General features: G+C 41.2%; 1 protein-coding gene across 4 annotated transcripts in view; it reads left to right on the top strand.

The window, feature by feature from the left end:
* Positions 1 to 21,981, top strand: part of UBR4 (ubiquitin protein ligase E3 component n-recognin 4) — a 146,427-nt gene that overhangs the window by 13,660 nt on the left and 110,786 nt on the right. For all 4 annotated transcript variants that reach the window (XM_017851965.1, XM_017851966.1, XM_017851967.1 and 1 more), the window contains exons 9-20: positions 3,261 to 3,385; positions 4,285 to 4,344; positions 4,447 to 4,637; positions 10,247 to 10,346; positions 10,486 to 10,623; positions 11,176 to 11,293; positions 12,491 to 12,678; positions 13,639 to 13,798; positions 13,918 to 14,003; positions 18,773 to 18,942; positions 20,250 to 20,532; positions 21,593 to 21,728. In XM_017851965.1, coding sequence (XP_017707454.1) covers positions 3,261 to 3,385; positions 4,285 to 4,344; positions 4,447 to 4,637; positions 10,247 to 10,346; positions 10,486 to 10,623; positions 11,176 to 11,293; positions 12,491 to 12,678; positions 13,639 to 13,798; positions 13,918 to 14,003; positions 18,773 to 18,942; positions 20,250 to 20,532; positions 21,593 to 21,728 — 1,755 coding nt within the window. The remainder of the gene's footprint in view (positions 1 to 3,260; positions 3,386 to 4,284; positions 4,345 to 4,446; positions 4,638 to 10,246; positions 10,347 to 10,485; positions 10,624 to 11,175; positions 11,294 to 12,490; positions 12,679 to 13,638; positions 13,799 to 13,917; positions 14,004 to 18,772; positions 18,943 to 20,249; positions 20,533 to 21,592; positions 21,729 to 21,981) is intronic.

Here is a 21,981-nt window from a genome sequence, read left to right as displayed (position 1 = left end):
TTATTATATCTGGTCTCATTTTCTCAGTCAAGTACAGATATACTTTCAGGAAACCATGAAAATCCTTCTGAATACTCTACTCATCCCCCTTGCTCCATTCCCTCAAGGATCATCTAACGTCCCATCAAGGTGAAATGAGGACTCAATAGGAATCTTTGTAAATGGTCCTGTTGGTTCACTGCTGCCATTGCGTTATACGCATATTTTATTTTATAGTATGTGCAGATGTTAAATATTTACTATATAAAAAGCAAAGTGCCAAAGACTGTTGGGATATTGAGATGAACTACGTGTAGTCTCTGCCCTCAAGGAGGCTACATCTGAGCAGCAGAGAACACATAAGGCTAAACAGTATAATATAAAACAGTATTAAAGGCAATGATAGAAGTATAGAATATTTTGGGTACACAGAGAAGAAAGGGGTTGAGTCTTGCTCAAAGTGGGATCAGGTTTGAAGAAGGCTTCATGGAACAGGTGGTATCTGTTTATACTGATAAATGCAAAGAATGATATTCTTTAAGCTTTCGTAAAATCCCCTTTCTTCCTGTTGATCTTACTGCCTTTGAAGCAGGGCCTGACAGCTGGTGTTTACTTTCTTTTAAGTTGTTGTTAAAAGGACTTTTTAGCCCAGATCACTGATCTTTGGCATAAAGTTCCAAGACATATCCTATCTCTGGTATGTCTTGGAAGTTATAGCGATTTTAGAAGTTTACTTGGTTTTGCAAGTGAAGATTTGAGCAGATAGTCTTGGAAACCTGACCTTGGGAACACCACGAAATTGCTGAGGTTGATCTCACTACATTCTCTGAACAGTTTTAATTTGAACATCTATGTGTGAATAAGAATATAAAGATAAAGGCATCTGTGCCCTCAGGGACCTTACTGTCTTTTAGAGGATGTTAGTAAATAACTTATAAGTAAAGAAACTGAGTAAGAGATGAGAAAGTACTTTGGAAGCTTAGAGGAGGGAGAGCTCGCTTTCAGTTGAGAAAGGCAGTAATCATGAAGGAGTTTTGATGTTGAATCTTAAGTCAGGTAGGATCTCGGCTTGGCTATTTCTAGGCAGAGGCAGAAGCAGACAAAAAGTATCCAAGAGTTTGGGGGAATATACTGCGTAAGTTGTGTGTGTGTGTGTGTGTGCGCGTTTGTGTGTATAAGTAAGTCTGTAGGTTTTATGGCTATTCGTGGGTGTTGTATAATTGGACAGAAAGTAAGACTCAATTAGAAATGCAGACTAAGTCATTTGGACCATATCCTGTAGATAGTAGAGACCGTTAAAGCTTCTGAACTGTGAGAGGATCTGAGCTGTATTTTAGGAAGAACATTCAGGCAGTAGTGTACAAGGTATTTTGGTGTGGGGAAATATTGGAGGCAGGGAAACTACTCAGGAGGAATTGGCAGTCATTCAGGCAGTACACATTTAGGGCCTCAGCTAGGGCAGCAGCATTAAGAGTAGAAAGTTAAGGATACATGTGAGAACATGTTCTCTCGTAACTAGTTTCCAGTATTGAGCTTCCTCGTGCTCTACTGTTGATTTTCCATTTTTAAATTTGGGGTTTATTTATTTTGATTTCCGGGGAATTTCATTACCCTCACACGGATCTCAATGTACTCAGTCAGTAAGTGATTCAAGTCAGTAAGGACTAGAGATTCTTTAAAAATTCACAGTCGGATTAAAGATCCCAAATCTGGTTTGTTAAAATTTGATCACTTGGGATTTGATTTAAGGAAAGGGATTTGGCTATGATGTCTTTGAGAAATTCCAGGTATAGGATTTTTTTTTCATAATCTTAAAATTTATTTTAATTTTTAATTTTTTGAAATTATTAGATTTTATTATTTATTTATTTCAGAAATATGGTCTTGCTCTGTTGTCCAGGCTAGATTTGAACTGTTAGGCTCAAGTGATCTTCTCACCTCAGCCTCTTGAGTCCACTGTGCCTGGCTTTAGATTTTAAATTTAGTTAATTAATTAATTATTGTAATTTTTTTTGAGATGGTGTTTCGTTCTTTTGCCTAGGCTGGAATGCAGTGGCTCAGTCTCGGCTCACTGCAACCTCCGACCCCCGGGTTCAAGTGATTCTCCTGCTTCAGCCTCCCGAGTAGCTGGGAGCTGGGATTATAGGCGCCTGCCACTCCGCCTGGCTAATTTTTGTATTTTTAGTAGAGATGGGGTTTCGCCATGTTGGTGAGGCTGGTCTCGGACTCCTGACCTCAGGTGATCCACCTGCCTGGGCCTCTGAAAGTGCTAGGATTACAGGTGTGAACCATCATGCCCGGCCTTAATTATTTATTTTATTTCCTTTTTTTTTTTAGAGACATAATATTAGTGTTTCAGCCAGGTGGGAGTGCAGTGTACCAATTATAACTCACTGTAGCCTCAAACCTCTTGGTGAAAATGATCCTCCCACATCAACCTCCCAAGTAACTGGAATTAGAGGCTTGTGCCACCTCACCTGGCTTAGATTTTATTTTTAAAGCAATTTTAGGTTTATAGAGTTCCCATGTACTCCCTCTCCCTTATAGCTAGTTTCTCTTATCATTAATACTTTTAATTAGTATGTTAAGATTGTCATTGATGAACCAATATTGATATATTATTATTAACTAAAGTCCATAGTTTACATTGGGGTTTCATTTTTGTGTTGTACAGGTCTATGGGTTTTGACAAATGTATAATGTCATGTATCCATGATTACCATATTGTACAAAGTAGTTTCACTGCCCTAAAAATCCCCTTTGCTCCACCTATTCATTCCTTACCCCATCCCTCAACCCCTGGTAACACCACTGATCTCCACTTTCTCTCTAGTTTTACCTTCTCTAGAATGTCATGTAGTTGGAACTATACAATAAGCCGGATTTTCTGATTGGCTTCTTTCTCTTAACAGCATGCATATAGGTTCCTCCATGTCTTCTCATGGCTTAATAGCCCATTTCTTTTTATTGCTGAATTAATATTCCATTGTATGGATATATCACAGTTTATCTATTCTCCTACTGAAGGACATTCGTGTGTGTGTGTGTGTGTGTGTGTGTGTGTGTGTGTGTGTGTGTAAGTTTTTAGCTTATTCGGATAAATACCTAGCAGTCTGGTTACTGAATTGTATGGTAAACCTATTTAGTCTTGCTCTTAATGGCATTTATTTTAAGTAATCGAATCATGGAATTGCTTGTGGGTGGATTGTGCTTTTGTGTTTCAGCTTTGGTGGATTCTTGGGTGCACTCCATGGCTGAGACCTGTGCATCTTCTTTTTCAGGTGTGAGTGTGGCAACCTGCATGGCCATCCTGCATGTGGGTAGTGCCCAGCAAGTGCGGACAGGGTCCACGAGCTCCAAAGAAGATGACTATGAAAGTGACGCAGCTACAATTGTCCAGAAATGTGTAAGCCAAAGATCTGGGGATAAGGGAAGCTTGATTGTTCAAATGAGGGAGTATGGCCAGTTCCACTTTCTTCCATGATAGAACAAAGAACTTAAAGTATTCTCCACACTACTTTCCCTGGGTACTAGTAGGTCTAAGAGGTAGGCATCCAGCTTGTTGATTTGGTATATTGGTTGATTTGGTATATTGCTGTTTCCCTATCTCTGTAGAACACACTTGAAAGATTAGCCATTAATTCAGCAAATACGTTTGAGGGCTTACTGTGTGCCCGTGTACTTTTAGGGGAATGCGGTAAACAGGAAAATATGGGATAGTAATTAAGTGCACTGAAACAATACATTGTGATTAAGAGTGATCTGGGCCGGGCGCAGTGGCTCACACCTGTAATCCCAGCACTTTGGGAGGTGGGTGGATCACCTGAGGTTAGGAGTTCAAAACCAGCCTGGCCAGCATGGTGAAACCCCATCTCTACTGAAAATACAAAAATTAGCCAGGTGTGGTGGCGCATGCCTGTAATCCCAGCTACTCTGGAGGCTGAGGCAGGAGAATCGCTTGAGCCTGGGAGGTGGAGTTTGCAGGGAGCTGAGATCACACCATTGCACTCCAGCCTGGGCAACAAGAATGAAACTCCATCTTTAAAAAAAAAAAAAAGTGATCTGATGTGGAGCTCTGCATGCTGCTTTTGATTGGGAGTAGGGATGGCTTCTGAGATGGTGACATATGATCCACATGAAAAGAGGGAGTCAGCTCCATGTGAAGGTCAAGGAAAGTGCGATGGAATGTATCATTGAAAAGAGGATATTGAACTCTTCAAGTTAAACTGATTTGGGTAGGATTTAGCATTTATAATGAAATCTGTCAGCTTGTTTAGATTTTTGTATCTATTTGATATTGTACAGCTCGAAATCTATGACATGATTGGACAAGCAATCAGCAGTTCTCGCCGAGCTGGTGGTGAGGTAAGAAGCTTATCTGTCTCTGCTGCATACTTACTATCTTGTCCTCTGTGAGATGTGAATATCTCTATGATTATGTTTTTTATTTTGTGCCTTTTACAACAGCACTATCAGAATTTCCAATTGCTGGGTGCTTGGTGCTTGTTAAACAGCCTTTTCCTCATATTGAACCTCAGTCCTACTGCACTGGCTGATAAGGGGAAAGAGAAGGACCCGCTGGCCGCCCTCCGAGTCAGAGACATCCTTTCTCGTACTAAAGAGGGAGTGGGCTCTCCTAAACTGGGGCCTGGAAAAGGGTATGTGTCTACTTGATCGTAACTTATATTTTGTTTTATTTACCTAACATTTTATATTGACAGGGAGCTAGTATGACTTCATATCAATAGGAAAATTTGTCTTCCTACCTGGTTTGAATTTAACAACTAAGATAATGATCATGATCTGTTATCTCCACAACATAGCTTGGTGATTTTTAGATAAGTCACTCATTCTCTTTGATCCAATTTCCTCATCTATCAGAGGGGAAAAATATCTGTGCAATGTGTATTTCAGGAATTTTATGAAGTTCAAATCAGAAAAACATGTTTCTGTCTTGTAAAGCAGGCTTGTTTGACTTGGAGTTGAGTTCTTGCATGTATAACCCATAAGATGAGAATATTGTTAGGGCCTGCTGGTTTGCTTCCTGTAATATTTGCGATTATTTTAACGAACTCTGAAAGAAGAGATAAGACCAATGTGCTGTTCAGGTTTCGTTTTCTAAGCCCAGGTGTTTCTGGATTTTATTTTTTCATTCAATCCCTATCATATGCTAGGCCCTATTCTAGGCATTGAGGATATAGCACTAAACAAAGTGATGCCCTTGCCTTTATGGAGTTTATTTTATAGTTGGAGAAACAGTAAACAAATCTACTAATGAGTAGATTATAGATAATCATATATAAATGTTGTGAAGAAAAAGATGTCAGAGCGAGGGGCCGGAGAGTCATAGGGGTTTATTTTATTTTATTTTTTTGAGACAGAGTCTCCCTCTGTTGCCCAGGCTGGAGTGTAGTGGCGCGATTGTGGCTCACTGTAACCTCCAATTCAGGGGTTCAAGCAATTATTGTGCCTCCCAAGTAGCTGGGATTACAGGTGTACGCCACCACACCCAGCTAATTTTTGTATTTTTAGTAGAGATGGGGTTTCACCATGTTGGCCAGGCAGGGTTTTGAACTCTTGACCTCAAGTGGTTTGCCCACCTCAGGCTCCTAGAGTGCTGGGATTACAGGTGTGGGCCACTGTGCCCAGCCCAGGGCTATTATTTTAGTTAGGATGATCCAGAAAGGGCTCCAAAGATGTGGTGTAGAGACCATATGTCAGGTAACAGAGCTATATAAGTATTTGGGGTAGAATTGTTCAGGTTTGAGATGGAAGTATGATTGACATTGCTGAGGATCAGCTAGGTCTGTGTGGCTAAAATGGAGAAACCAAGGTGGAAGAGTGGTAGAAAATTAGTCAGACAGGTAGCCAGTGGCCAGATCATCTAGGGCCAAGTGCACTCAGTAACAGTTAGAGAGATTAAACAAGGGAGAGATGCAACCTGATTTATTAGTGATCTGAGAATAGACTGCAGGGCATAAGATAAGAAGCAGGGAGAATAGTTAACATCAAATGCATCATTCCAGGTGAGATATGAAAGTGACTTGAATAGGGTGGTGTGGCAAAGGCAGAGAAAAGAGGTCAAATTGGAATATATTTGGAAGGTACAGCTGTCAGGATTTACTGATGGCTTGCATGTTGGATGTGAAAAAGATGACATCACGATTTTTTGGCTTGAGGCCACTGGGTTGTATAATTTACTGATACCAGAAACACTTGTTTAGGAGTGGGTTGAGTGGGAGGAAGGGGAAGAAATAAAAACGTAATCTTGGCCATGCGGAGTGTAAGATGACTGTCAGACCTCTATGTCAGATGTTGTTGAGTGGGCAGTTGGATATGTGAGTCCGGCGTTTCAGGAAGAGGTCACAACCTGGACTGCATTAACAAATTACCCTCTGAGCATCTTCTCTGTCCCAGGCTCTATGTTAGTTCTGGGTGCTGTGATGAACATAAAAATGGACATATTCTCAAGAGACATGAAGTATATATCCATACAAATATATCTTTTTCTTTCTTTTTTTTTTGTTTTGAGGCAGAGTCTCGCTCTGTTGCCTAGGCTGGAGTGTAGTGGTGCAATCTCAACTCATTGCAACCTCTGTCTCCCAGGTTCAAGCAATTCTTGTGCCTCAGCCACCAAGTAGCTAGGATTACAGGTGTGCACCACCAGCCCAGCTGATTTTTTTTTGTTTTTGTATTTTTAATAGAGATGGGGTCTTGCCATGTTGGCTAGGCTGGTATTGAACTCCTGGCCTCAAGTGATCTGCCCACCTCAGCATACCAAAGTACTGGGATTACAGGCATGAGCCAGTCTGGCTGGCCATGTCAGATTGTATCTAGAGAGTATTAGAACAGGGGCATTTGACCTGGCTAGGGACATCAGAGCAGGCTTCCTCAAGGAATTAAGCTGAAATCTGAAACCAGTATTGACATGGTAAGGTGATAGATACTAGGCAAAGTAAGGAGGTGAGAGTGTTTCAAAGCAAACGGTAGTTTGTGATTTTATGAGTGGCCATTTTCATTCTTGGCGTTGTAAAGGGAAAGGAAAGAATGCCAAGAAGTATATCCTTAGAAGTAGCAGTCACGCTTTTTTTCTTTCTTTCTTTCTTTTTTTTTTTTTGAGATGGGGTCTTGCTCTGTTGCCCAGGCTGGAGTGCAGTGGCACCATCTCTGCTCACTGCAAGCTCTACCTCCCGAGTTCATGCCATTCTCCTGCCTCAGCCTCCTGAGTAGCTGGGACTACAGGTGCCCGCCACCACGCCCAGCTAATTTTTTGTGTTTCTAGTAGAGACGGGGTTTCACCATGTTAACCAGGATGATCTAGATCTCCTGACCTCATGATCCATCCGCCTTGGCCTCCCAAAGTGCTGGGATTACAGGTGTGAGCCACCCCTCCTGGCCGCAGTCAGGCTTTTAAAATGGCTGTTGTTTCTTTATATTTTAAAAGAATGCATGTATGTTGTATAAGTGACAAGCCATAAAGATGGGCATAAATAGGAAAGGTAAAAATGATCCCAAATTCTACCACTCAAATTGGTAAACATTCTTTTAGACATTTTCTGTGCACTTATAAAACTATGTAAGTTTACAAAATGGGATCACAGTATATGAAATAGTGCAACATCTTTTCAGTGACACTATTAAAATGTCTAAGTTTTTAATGGCCAGCAGTATTCCACTATGTAAATATACCATAGTTACCTAATTCCCCTATTGCTAAGCACTTATTTAGATTGTTCCAAATGTCTTGTTTTGATAAATTTTGCTTTGATAACTTCCTGAAATATAAACTTTTGGGAATTTAATTGTCCTCTTGGGATGAATTCCCAAAAGTGCCATTGTTAGGACAAAGGGCTCACACATTTAAACACTGGAAATGTTTTCTCAAACTACTCTTTAGAAAAGTAACACTAATTTGCATTGACACCAGCTGTGTGCCTATGTGCCCATTTCCCCATGCTCTCTTTGACACTGGGTATGGTTTGTCTTCATGTTTGCTTATCTTAGAGGAGAAAATGCTATGATATTTCATGTATTTGTATTTCTTTGATTACTAGTGTGATTGTATTTCATTTCACGTATTTATTGGTCATTTGTATTTCTTTTTTTTTTTTTTTTTTGAGATGGAGTGTCGCTCTGTCGCCCAGGCTGGAGTGCAGTGGTGCGATCTCAGCTCACTGCGAGCTCTGCCTCCTGGGTTTCACGCCTTTCTCCTGCCTCAGCCTCCTGAGTAGGTGGGACCACAGGCGCACACCACCACGCCCGGCTAATTTTTTGTATTTTTGGTAGAGACGGGGTTTCACTGTGTTAGCCAGGATGGTCTCGATCTCCTGACCTCGTAATCCGCCTGCCTCGGCCTCCCAAAGTGCTGAGATTACAGGCGTGAGCCACCGCGCCTGGCCAGTTATTTGTATTTGTTTTGTAAACTGCCTTATGTCCTTTGCCTTGGTTTTCTTTTTGGTATTTGTCATTTTCTTTTTAATTTTTTTATTATTATTTTTACAAAGATGGAGTCTCACCTTGTCTCCCAAGCTATAGAGCAATGGTAGGATTATAGTTCACTGTAACCTTGAACTCCTGGGCTCTGGTGATCCTCCCATCTCAGCCTCCAGAGTAGCTAGGACTACAGGTGTGCACCACCATGCCCAGCTAATTTTTAAAATTTTTTGTAGAGATGGGATCTTGCTGCGTTGACCAGGCTGGTTTCGCACTCTTGGCCCCAAGCAATCCTCCTGCCTCAGCCTCCCAAAGTGCTGGGATAAAGATGTGAGCCCCCGCATCTGGCCTGTGTTTGTTCTTTTCACTTTTTGATTTATATGAACTTGTAGATCAGATATATTGACCTTTTGTTATGTGGACATTTTGGATAGGAGGGAAATACTTGACTCAAATGTAATTAATTTTATTTTCTTTTTCTTTTTCTTTTTTTTTTTGAAACAGAGCCTCACTGTATCGCCCAGGTTGGAGTGCAGTAGTATGAACACAGTTCACTGCAGCCTCCACCTCCTGGGCTCAAGTGATCCTTCTGCCCCAGCCTATTGGGTAGCTGGCACCACAGGTGTGCACCATCATGTCTGGCTAAGTTTCTCATATTTTGTAGAGACGGGGTCTTGCCATGTTGCCCAGGTTGGTCTTGAACTTCTGGGCTCAAGCGGTCCTCCCACTTTGGCCTCCCCAAGTGCTGGGATTATAGGCGTGAATCGCTGCTCCCGTCCTCTCTTTTATTCTCTTAGATTTGTTTCCAGATATTTTATAGAAGTTGGTAATTCTAACCTTTTTCTTTTCAAAACAATGACTCTTTGAAAGTTCAATCTACATTTAAAAGTCAGCATCTTTGCGTATGCCATTAGCTTTGAACTGATTGTTTAAATTCCAAAAAATTTTCGATTTGGGAGTTTCTTCTATTCCAGGAGGATTTTATTATTTATTATTTTATTTACTTTATTATATATATTTATAATATATATATTATATTTTTATTTTGGACGGGTCTCGCTGTGTTGCCCAGCGGCTTGGAGTGCAGTGGCCGGTCTCAGCTCACTTGCAAGCTCCGTCTCCCGAGTTTACGCCATCTTCCTTGCCTTAGCCCTCCTGAGTAGCTGGGACACAGGCAACCCGCCACCCTCGCCGCTAGGTTTTTTTGTATTTTTTTAGTTAGAGACGGGGTTCACCGTGTTAGCCCAGGATTGGTCTCGGTCTCTGACCTCGTGATTCCGCCCGTTTTGGCCTTCCCAAGTGCTGGATTACAGGCATGAGCCACCGGCGCCCGGGCCTCATTTATTTTTATTTTTTGTTTTAAGACAAGGTCTTGTTCTGTCACCCAGGCTGGAATGCAGTGGCGCACCTCAGCCTCCCAAATCGCTGGGACCATAGGTACATGCCACCATGCCCAGGTAGCTATTTAATTTTTTTGTAGAGATAGGGTCTCCCTCTCTAGGTTGCCCAGGCTGGTCTCAAATTCCTAGGCACAAGTGATTCTCTCATCTCGGCCTCTCAAAAGTGTTGGGATTTAAGGTGTGAGCCACCGTGCCCAGCCTAGTCCAGGAATTCTTAACCTGCAGATCCTTAGGCCATCTGTGGATGGGGTTCAAGGAGATTGTGAACTTCAGAAATTATATGCAGATGTATGTATGTACAATTTTTTTTTTCTGAAGAAAGGTCCACAGAGTCTGAAAGGGGTCTGAGACCCCAAAATGGCACTCTTTCAGAAGTTTTCAGTAATTTATTGTTAATTATTTTAAGGATTGTGTTTTCCTTTTTCTTTGTGTAGGCATCAGGGATTTGGGGTACTCTCAGTAATATTGGCAAACCATGCCATCAAACTGCTAACGTCACTCTTTCAAGACCTACAAGTGGAGGCGCTTCACAAGGTAAGGAGGTTATCCCCATGGTAACCAGCATATTGATTGCGGGATCCACTTCTGGCCAAACTAGCTTGATCCACCAACTCAAGTTGTTTTTTCTGGCTGAGTAGTATCATTAATTGCCCTTTGATATCATTGCCTTCAGGGTTGGGAGACAGATGGCCCCCCTGCAGCCTTGAGCATTATGGCCCAGAGCACTTCCATACAGAGGATTCAACGGCTGATTGACTCTGTCCCACTGATGAACCTGCTCTTGACGTTACTTTCAACTTCCTACAGAAAGGTGGGTGGGAGTCAAGCCATTGATAATTTAGAAGAATGTCTCATAATTTATATATGATACATATTATATGTTTTATACTATATATAAAATATATAACATATATAAATATATTTGTTTTATAGATATATATATCTATGAAACCGTCTTGAAATGAGTAAGACTGACTATACACCATGACCTTTATAGACCCAAAGTTGTGGTAATGGTGTTGAAGAAGTGAGAAATTCTTAACGGGTTGAATCTATCCAAACATTTGAATCAGTTGTTGATGATCAGTTTTGTGATACACATAGCTACTTGGTGATTTGTGATGATTGGCCTACTGAAGCAGAAGCATAGAGGACATTATGGAAACACTCCTTTTTTTCAATTCTTGTCCACGTCTCTGGTTGGTAATGTTTTTGTAGGATAAAGTGATGAAAGTCCTTAAGGGAGCTATTAAGAGGCATACTTCTTGGATTTAGGAAAAAATAAAGAGATATGGAGAAAGTTTTCATGTGGTGAATGAGATTAAATAGGATGGCTCTGGTTGTGTAATTGTCATTATCCTAGGCATGTGTCCTGCAGCGGCAGAGGAAGGGCTCCATGAGCAGTGATGCCAGCGCCTCCACCGACTCCAATACTTACTATGAGGATGATTTCAGTAGCACGGAGGAGGACAGCAGCCAAGGTAGGGGCTGCTCTTTTCTCTCTCCCAGAGATAAGCTGTAGAGTGCAAAAGGAGTGTTCTCAGCAGATTCCTGTAGTTTCCTGAACAAACAAAAGTTTCCATTTTGTTTTCACCTGCTTAGCCTGGACCTTGGTTTTATGTGCACTCAAAGATGACATGTTATTTAAGATCAAGTTGAGCTGTTGATGAATGAATGATGGACACAACTTTCAGCCAAGCCTGGGTTACTTTTCATTCCTTTCCCTCCAAAATCAGAAAACATCTCAGTTATTCCATATTTCTTCCTGTGTTGTCTCATTTTGTGACCTCTGCTCTAAGCTTTCTCAGTGAAACTCAGAAGGTCACATGTGAGGTGTTCGGTTTGGATGTTGTCACAGTCATAGTTTAGGGAAGCTTGAGTAGAGAAACCTAATCCTGTTGTAGTGAACACACTGGCATGCCCTCCTGCCTTAGTTTGATGAGAGAGTGAATAAGGTAAGTACCTCAGATTCTTTCATAATCAAGTTTGTGGGAACAATGTGAAATACGGAGGAAGACGTGATTCTTACCATCCTTTGATTTATGGTTGATAAGGCAGGTATAAATTTGCTCTTGAAAATGTTTGGCTTGTTACCAGTTAAATAATGTGAAGTTGTCTCTCTTTCTTTGTTGGGCTCCTTAAAGAAAAAATAAATCAGCTGGGCGTGGTGGCTCACACCGGTAATCCCAGCACTTTGGGAGGCTGAGGCAGGTGGATTACAAGGCCAGGAGTTCGAGAGCAGCCTGGCCCATATGGTGAAACCCCGTCTCTACTAAAAATACAAAAATTAGCTGGGCATGGTGGCACGTGCCTGTAGTCCCAGCTACTCTGGAGGCTGAGGCAGGAGAATTGTTTGAACTCAGGAGGTGGAGGTTGCAGTGAGCCAAGATTGCGCCACTGCACTCCAGCCTGGGTGACAGAGTGAGACTCCCTCTCAAAAAAAAAAAAAAAAAAAAAAAAAAAAAGTTTTATTGGGGTGTAATTTACATGCAATAAGATGCTCTTATTTTATGTATGCATTTAGATGAGTTTTGATAAAAAAAAAAAATGCAACCTTGTAACCACCATCACAGTCGGGATGTCCTTGTGTTCCTTTTGACTTAAGCACTTTCAGGAAGCAGTTGCACTAAAAACATTAAAAAAAAATTATTTTCATTACTTTCTCTTTCTCTATTCAGACGATGACAGTGAGCCTATTTTGGGGCAATGGTTTGAGGAGACTATTTCTCCCAGTAAAGAGAAAGCAGCACCTCCGCCCCCTCCCCCACCTCCTCCACTGGAAAGCTCTCCTCGGGTTAAAAGCCCCAGTAAGCAGGCCCCTGGTGAGAAGGGCAACATTTTGGCGAGTCGCAAAGATCCTGAGTTGGTAAGAGTAGGTTTGTAAGGTTTAGGGGAAGTGGACATGGGGAACTAGGGGTATGAGAAGCAGATCATTTGAACTCAAACATTTTGTGGCTGGATAATGTAATGTTTAAAGATATTTTTGCTTAGGACTTATATGTCTTGATTATGTGTCATTAAATATCTTGTGTGACTGTTACTGTTTCTCTGCTGGCCTTTAGAATTAATCAGAAGTAGGTTTGAAACCTACTTCTATCACTTACTGGCTTTGTGACTTTGGGCAAGAATCTGAAGTTTTTCCAGCCTTAGTTTTGTCTCCTATCATATGAGAGTGATTATACCAGCATCTAAAGGTGTTGTGACATCTTAAAGAGAGACTGTTTGTAAAGTGCTTAGCATAAGTCGGATACATCATAAGTGCTTGCTATGGTTGAACTGTTGGTTCAACTAGTATTGATTATCTAGTAAGTGTCAGTCCCCATTCTGATGATATGAGTCAGATACAATTCTTGCCTTCATATTTATAGCTTACAGTCTAGTCAAGGATGTGGACATAAAACATTTATATAATAATTCAATTTAATTTTAGTAGAGAAGAGCTAGGAATTCTATATATGTATAATAATCATTAATATAGGCTTCAGGATTGAATATATCAGTAATGAATTGGAGCTGGACAAAGGACCTTAGGAGAACAAGAGAAATGGGTCAGTCTATGTGGAAATCCTGTTTTCATACACTGTTCTGTAACATCTGTTATAATTAAACTGGAATACCATTTTGTGTAGGTAGAATTACATGGGAAAGAGAGACTCTCATAATGAAACTTAGGCCCACTGTAAGTGATTTAAAATCTGATTCTTTCATTCATTGTGTTTATTGCATGAGACCTCTGAGCATATTTTATTTTCGATTTGTAATCAGAGTTTATAGGAACGCTGGGCTTATGACCCTGATAAGAACTTATTTTTTGTGTTCCTTTCAGTTCTTAGGTCTGGCTTCCAACATTTTGAACTTCATCACCTCTTCCATGTTGAACTCTCGGAACAATTTTATCCGAAACTATCTGAGTGTATCTCTTTCAGAACACCATATGGCCACCCTAGCCAGTATCATCAAGGAGGTAGACAAAGATGGACTCAAGGGTCAGTAGACAAGATATGTGCCTGGTGGATTTTTTTTCTCATGGAGTTTGGCTGTTGGCAGGGAGGTGTGGTGCATTCAATAGCTGCTTAAATAATTGACTTTTCTACTTATCTTCAAGGTTCATCAGATGAAGAGTTTGCTGCAGCTCTCTATCACTTCAACCACTCGCTGGTGACCTCTGACCTTCAGTCACCTAACCTGCAGGTTTGTGTGTGCTGTGACTATCTAAATAAGGCTCATGACACCAGCTTCCATAGGCTGCAGCTCCAATTGTTTGTTTGTTTGTTTGTTTGTTTGAAATGGAGTCTTGCTCTGTTGCCCAGGCTGGAGTGCAGTGACACGATCTTGGCTCACTGCAACCTCCACCTCCCAGGTTCAAGCGATTCTCCTGCCTCAGCCTCCAGAGTAGCTGGGATTACAGGTGTGTGCCACCATGCCTGGCTAATGTTTATATTTTTAGTAGAGATGGGTTTTCACCATGTTGGCCAGGCTGGTCTCAAACTCCTGACCTCAGATGATCCACCCACCTCAGCCTCCCAAAGTGTTGGGATTACAGGCATGAGCCACTGCACCCGGCTTGTAGCTCCAATTGTTAAGGAGCAGTTTGTCATTAAATCCCCTCCCTGGAAAGAGCGTTGAGAGGTGATTCTAATACGTCCCTGTGCCTTATATTTAGGATCATTTCCAGAAAAAAACAAAATGTCCTTTTTCTTAAGTCAGTAAGCTTAAAGAAAAGGAAAACCCACAAAAACAGAAACTCCTGATGATTATGCTAGCAGAAAAGCGGACAAATACACAAGGAGGCAATTTATATGAAAATAAGTATAAGTGGTCAATAAACATAGGAAGAGTATTCAACACCCCTCGTAATTGAAGAAAGACAAAATGTGTGTTTTAAAAGAATCAATCAAATTATAGGAGATAGATACTGTCGTATACACTTGTACTTGCAAACCCACCACCAAAACAAAATCTAGGACATTGATTGTGAACTTCCAATCTTATGGTTCTCTCTCCCCACTGAAATAGCTGATGTCTTGAATCCTACATCTCAAGTTCCTTATGTCCTTAGTCATATATGTGTATGTATGTGTATGTACATATATAATCTGTATTCCTTAAATTTAAAAAAAGTTTTAATATTTGCTTGTAGTTTTATAGCAAATGACATCATGCTCTATGTAATGTTTTCAGGCTCTCTCTTTTTTTCATGTAGTATGATATAGGACTGTAATGCCAAGATTCATCTATATTGTTATATATTTCTATAGTTCTTGTTTGGACTAATGTGTGATATTCCATTATGTTTGTGACTCAAAACCACAATGAGATACCACTTCACTTACACCCATTAGGGTGGCTATTATTAAATGGAAAGTAAGTGTTGGTGAGGATGTAGAGAAAGTGGAATTCTTGTTGCATTGCTGGTGGGAATGTAAAATGGTACAGTATCTGTGGAAAATAGTATGTCAGTTCTGTAAAAAATTACATATAGAATTACTATATGGTGGCACGTGCCGGTAGTCCCAGCTACTCAGGAGGCTGAGGCAAGAGATCACTGGAACCTGGGAGTTTGAGGCTGTAGTATGCTATGATTGCGCCTGTGAATAGCCTCTGTACTTTAGCCTGGGCAACATAGCAAGATCCCCATCTGCCAAAAAAAAAAAAATAGAATTACCATATGATCCAGCAGTTCTACTTATATACCCCAGAAGAAATGAAAGCAGGGGCTTGAACAGGTGTTTATCCACCCATGTTCATAGCAGTATTGTTCACAGTAGCCAGAAGGTGGAAGCAACCCAGGTGTCCATTGACGTTTGAATGGATAAACAAAACATCCATCCCTGCAATGAAAGTTGTACAGCCTTCAGAAGGAAGGAAAGTGTGACCCATGCTACGGCATGGATGAACCATAAAGACATGATACTGAATAAGTCAGTCACAGAAGCATAAGTACAATGCTGTATGGTTCCACTTCAGAGGTACTTAGGTAGTCAAATTCATAGAGACAGAAAGTAGAGTGCTGGTTGCCTGGGGCAGGGAGATGGGAAAATGGGGACTTGGTGTTTAGTGCGTACAGTGTTTCAGTTTGGAAAGATGAAAAAGTTCTGGACGTGGATGGTGGTAAGGGCTGCAGAATAATGTGTATGTACTTAATGCCACAGAACTGTTCATGTACAAATGGTTGAAATGGTAAATTTTATGATACTTTACCACACAAGAAAAGTAAAACAAAAATAGTGCTTGGTACCTAGTACTAATACCTACTAAATGTTAGCTCTCTTTATAATTGTATCATTGTTTAATATTATTATTGCGGTTTCTTGTTTCATTTGTTCAATACATATTCACTGGGCACCTACTATGTGCCAGGTACTATTATAGACACTGAAGAGGTAAAGATAACTTGAATTGGTGTGGGATCATGAAAAAGGAGGGAGATACAGCATAGGACATTTAGCAGAGATCATGGGCCATTATTTGAATGGGGTGAAGAGCATGGAAAGGAAGGAGTCCTGGATATTACCTGAGTTTAAAACTCAAATGAAACTAGAAGGATGCTGTTGTCATTAATAGAGATAGGAAAGTCAGGAAGGAGAGTTGGTTTAGGGGTAAGAGAGACTGGGTTTTATTTTGTTTATTTTTTTTAGAGGTGGGGATCTTACTATATCTCCCAGGCTGGTCTTGAACTCTGGGCTCAAGCAGTACTCTTGCCCTCAGCCTTTTGGGACTATGTGTGTGTGCCACCATCCCCAGCTGGTTGGTCCTGCCTCCCCTCCCTCCCTCCTTCTTGCCTGCCTCCCTCCATCCCTCCTGCCTTCTTGCCTGCCTCCCTCCCTCCTCCCTCCCTCCCTCCCTCCCTCCCTCTCCTCCCCCCTCCCTCCTCCTTTCTTCTTCCTCCTTCTTCCTTCTCTTCCCTCCCCCCCCACCCCTGCCCCATCTATCTGTCTGTCTTCCCGATGGGGTCTTGCTATGTTGCCCAGGCTGCTCGAACTCCTGGCCCAAGTAATCTTACCACCTCAGTATCCCATATAGCTAGGACTGTAGGTATGAGCCACTGTGCTCAGCCTAAGGTTTCAGTTGAACTATGATGAAGTTTTGGGGTGCCAGTGTCTAGAAAATAGTTGGGAATGTGAGTCTGAAATTCAGGAATTAAATTGGGGCAATTTTTGAAGTAATGAGAAACAATAAGACTAGCAAGAGAGCTGAAGGCTGAGGCTGAACCCTCAGAAATGCCAGTATGAAAGAGGAGTGGAAGAAGGGAGGACTCAGCCAGAGTTCTGCTGCTAGATGGACTGTGGTGCAGTTTGACTTCTTAGAGAGTCAGTTACTTTATTTAGAGCTCAGAAGGAAGGATTGGGGTGGGAGGGAAAGACCAGGTTCCTGTGGAATGTTAACTCATTTCTGTGGCTCTGAGGCCTGAAAAACTGACACAAAGATGAAAAACAAGAGCTAAAAAAAAGCGTTAAAAAATAGCATTATAAAGAATATGTGTTACTTATCCATATGAATGGCTAGGTATGCCCCTTGATTTGAACATTTAGATTTTTTTCCTGATTTTCCATTATTAGAATTGTGCTACAGTTAGTATTTTCACGTAGCTCAGGTAGGTTTTTTTTTTTAATTGTTTCATTGAACTTAGGAAATTAAGAAGTTGTTTATGACTGTGTTGAGAACATGGTGTTGAGAATGGTGGTTAAGAACATGGTTTTAGAGGCCAGGTGCGGTGGCACTTTGGGAGGCGGGTGGATTGCTTGAGGCCAGAAGTTTGAGACCAGCCTGGCCAACATTGTGAAACCCTGTCTCTACTAAAAATGAGAAAAATTAGCCAGGCATGGTGGCACATGGTACCATGTACCAGTAGCTGGTAATCCCAGTACTCAGGAGACTGAGGCACAAGACTTGCTTGAATCCAGGAGGCAGAGGCTGCAGTGAGCCGAGATCGCGCAGCTGCACTCCCGTGATCTCAGTGATGGAGTGAGACTCTGTCTCAAAAACAAAAAAGAACATGGTTTTAGAGATAAACCTGGCTTTACCACTTAGAGACCTTAAAGCTTTGGTCATGTTCTTCACATTCCCTCATCAGTGACATGGAGTACATAATACTTGCTATCTCTGCCTGGCACATCCTGTGCGACAATAAAGTACACTCTGCGCTTAGCTCAACCTATGGTAACTGCTCTTGAGGCCAGCGACATTTTGCATAGCATTCATTTTCAAGGAAGGGTCCTTGAGGATGTAGTATAAAAATATAATTTAATTTGGCAGACTTAGAAATTTATCCTACATCCCTCAGTAGCCATGCTTTGTGTCTTCTGAAGCCAAATGAGAAAGCAGGCATTTGTCTGGTTTTCCATTGGCATCCTGCTCAGTGTGTGTGTGTGTTTGAGAAGAAAATTTGCAGCTTAGCTAACTTGAGCTGAAAATGAAGCTCATTTGAAAGACATGCTCCACCTGGAGGTAAAGAACAGCCTTGTTGAGTTCTGGGTGCTGTCAGATCTCATAGGCAGAATTTCTCTGCCAATACTGCGAATCTCTTAAGTTATTGGATCTTCCCCTTTTGGGTGTTATTTGTATTATGTAACTGATTATTAAAGAAAAACTGTTAGCTATTATAGTTGCTCAAGAAGTTTGCTTTCAAAGGCAACAACTTTTCATGTTTTGTCCATTTACAAAATTATCCCAATTCTGGTATCTCAATGCTTTTCTCCTTTTTCAGGAGCCCATATCTGACACTCATTAACTATAAATGTTAATGAGGTTAGATCAGTAAATTTTCATTTATGTTTTTCTCATTTGTTGACCTAAATGATCTTTATCCAAACTATTCCAATATCTGAATTTCTGGGTCCTTCTTTCTTTAAAATATTCTGTCCAATACTAAAACAAACAAACATTTGAGAACATGAGTAACCTTTTGACTTTATCCTATATCTGTTTCCTAATGTTCTGTTCCATGTCTGTCTTGTCAGAACACACTGTTGCAGCAGCTAGGAGTGGCTCCTTTTTCTGAGGGCCCTTGGCCCTTGTACATTCACCCTCAAAGCCTCTCTGTGCTTTCACGCCTCCTGCTCATCTGGCAACATAAAGCCAGTGCTCAAGGTGACCCTGACGTCCCTGAATGCCTTAAAGTTTGGGACAGGTAAGATGCCTCCAAGAGAAGGCCTATAGAGAAGGTTATTTCCTTTTTTATTTGTTTGACTTTGTAGTTAATCTGTGGCTTTGATACATTGCTGTAATGATAATGTTTAGAGGGGAAAGGGTAGAAGAGGGATGGAGTTGGAGATGTGCTATTAAAAAAACAAGTATGTCAACTTTGGTCTGGAAATAAAGTCTCCCTGTAGCACATGGCGGATTTGGTTATAATTATTAGATGGAACTACAATCTTGAACAGAACCAATTTTATCCTGATCTGTTTTTTTTGAAAGACAAGCAGGGAAGCCAACTCTGTCCTTGGTTATTTTGCTTTCAACATGAAGCCACTTAGGGGGACTTGCAGTCTTTTTTGGACAAATTTTAAAGAATTTTTTTCCTTGGGGGAAGCTCAGATTAATCATCTAAATCCGCTTTAGATGGACCTGTATTTGCCATTTTTGTTTACATGGTTAGAAGTCTTCAAAGCAGTTTGTTTTCCTAAAAGGCTTTGCTTTCTTTTCCCCATTCTAGGATCAAATAGCTCTAATGCTGGATTTTAGAAATCATAAACCTCCTTGAATGCCAAAGACCCACTATATTTTTCCTGGTGGAATCTTGCAAAAAGGCTGAGAGGGTAGAGGGGTGCAATGAGGGAAACCCTTGTTAAACACACAAATCTCTTTCCTAATATTAAAACACAAATCTCTTTCCTAATAGCCAAAGGCAGTGGAAACATTTGGCTATATTCATTCCTTTTTTGCATAAAAGCTCTTCTGACAAGTTCTCTGAATCGTATACTTTATTTTTTATTGCTTTATAGTCTGTTGAGTTATTTTTGACTATTATCATGCAGTGATTTTCAACCTGTAGTATAAACTCTCAAAACTAGAATTAAATGATAGAATCAAAGTATGGGGAAAAGTAATTGAATTGGTTTTACCTGTCCAAGTTTATTAATCAGAAAGAAACAATAGCAGCATTTTTGGGGGGAGCTTGTAGTACTTTTCATGGTCACAAATGACAGGGTGGGCTTTAATACGCCTGTGTTAAGGCTTGCCTCAAGCGATCCTCCCCTCGACCTCCCCAAGTGTTAGGATTATAGACTGAGCCATTGTGCCTGGCTGGCCAAGTCTGACTTTTTTTAGCCAAAATTTAGTTTCTGTCTTCTCTTTACCATTTAGCCTTTTTTTCTTCCTTAATTTGTTATCTTACTGCCTGGGTTTAGGAAATTTAACTCTTCTAATGCTTGACATTATAACTCTTGGAGAATGCTCTTTTTCCCACCAGACATAGTCATCTTTTATCTCTGGTAGGTTTTTGTCTACAATGAAGCAGAATGCCCTGCAAGGCGTGGTGCCCAATGAGACAGAAGATTTGAATGTAGAACACCTGCAGCTGCTCCTCCTCATTTTCCACAACTTCACTGAGACAGGCCGGCGGGCCATATTGACGCTTTTTGTCCAAATCATCCAGGAGTTGAGCGTCAACATGGATGCTCAGATGCGCTCCGTGCCACTCATCTTGGCTCGCCTCCTTCTCATCTTTGATTATCTGCTTCATCAGTACTCCAAAGCCCCTGTGTATCTGTTTGAGCAGGTACAGACCAACACATTCTTTTTTGCTTCACCATTATTGAGAATTTAATTCTTCTCAGTGGTTACCATGATCTGCAGCCCAAATGACCTAAATAACCTGCTCACTTTAGGTTTCAGGTGTTGGGAGGTTGGTGGGTAGGATTAAGAGAACCACTGATCAAGAGAACCACCATTGTAGTTGATGTTTAGCTGAAGTGATAAGTGTAGATTACTTGATTTGATGCATTTTTTAAAAGTGGAATGTAGGCTGTGTTCAAAGGCATTCTTCCACGAATTGCCCTGCTCTGCCTGTGTCTGATGCAGTGCCCTGAGCATCGGCCCTCAATGAGTATTTGTTAGTGGTTGAATGACAGTCAAGTAGTAACTTTTATGGATTGGTAAATTCCTTTGTTGTAAGGATCCAAAATGAGGATAGGAGGTCTGTTCAAACTTAGCTGTGTTCAGCATTTCTTAAAATGTTTCACTGAGCACTAGTCCCTTTATGTTCCACCAAAAATTGCATTCCAAAAGTAGTCACAGAAAAATCTTTAAATTTTTTTTTTTTTTTTGAGACGGAGTCTTGCTCTGTGGCCCGGGCTGGAGTGCAGTGGCCGGATCTCAGCTCACTGCAAGCTCCGCCTCCCGGGTTCCCGCCATTCTCCTGCCTCAGCCTCCCGAGTAGCTGGGACTACAAGCGCCCGCCACCTCGCCCGGCTAGTTTTTTGTATTTTTTAGTAGAGACGGGGTTTCACAGTGTTAGCCAGGATGGTCTCGATCTCCTGACCTCGTGATCCGCCCATCTCGGCCTCCCAAAGTGCTGGGATTACAGGCTTGAGCCACCACGCCTGGCCAAAATCTTTAAATTTTATTTTGGTTTGTGAGTTTCCCAGGCTTTGGTATACCAAGCTATTATCATACCTGAGTGAAAAGCTGAATGGTGCCCAACAAAACAGAGTATTTAAATGTAGAATACCCACATTCAGACTTCCAAGATTTAGTGTACCGAGCTATTATCATGCCTAAGTGAAAAGCTGAATGGTGACTGTGTATCTTTCTTAATTTCAGTATTTGTGTTTTAAAAGGTACAGCATAACCTGCTAAGTCCTCCTTTTGGGTGGGCAAGTGGATCCCAGGACAGCAACAGCCGCCGGGCAACCAGTCCTCTCTATCATGGGTTCAAAGAAGTAGAAGAAAACTGGTCTAAGCATTTCTCATCAGGTCAGAAAGAAGATTGTCAGTAGGAACCTAACTTACTGGTTCTCATTGGCGGGGTTGAATTGGAAGCTTGGAGACTCTTGGAGGATCTTTGGTCATTTGCTTTAGTGTAATCCCTATGGATGGCAAATCACCTATGGATTAAAACATTTCAGAAATGGACTCCCACATAGCCTGCATTTATTTATTTATTTTTTTAATTTTTTTTTTTTTGAGATGGAGTCTCGCTTTGTCACCCAGGCTGGAGTGCAGTGGC

Source organism: Rhinopithecus bieti, unplaced genomic scaffold, assembly GCF_001698545.2.
Source record: "Rhinopithecus bieti isolate Rb0 unplaced genomic scaffold, ASM169854v2 scaffold_33652, whole genome shotgun sequence".
In the NCBI taxonomy this organism is placed as follows: Eukaryota; Metazoa; Chordata; class Mammalia; order Primates; family Cercopithecidae; genus Rhinopithecus; species Rhinopithecus bieti.
The sequence above is the reverse complement of the archived record's forward strand: the minus strand, read 5'-3'. Positions and strand labels throughout refer to the sequence as shown.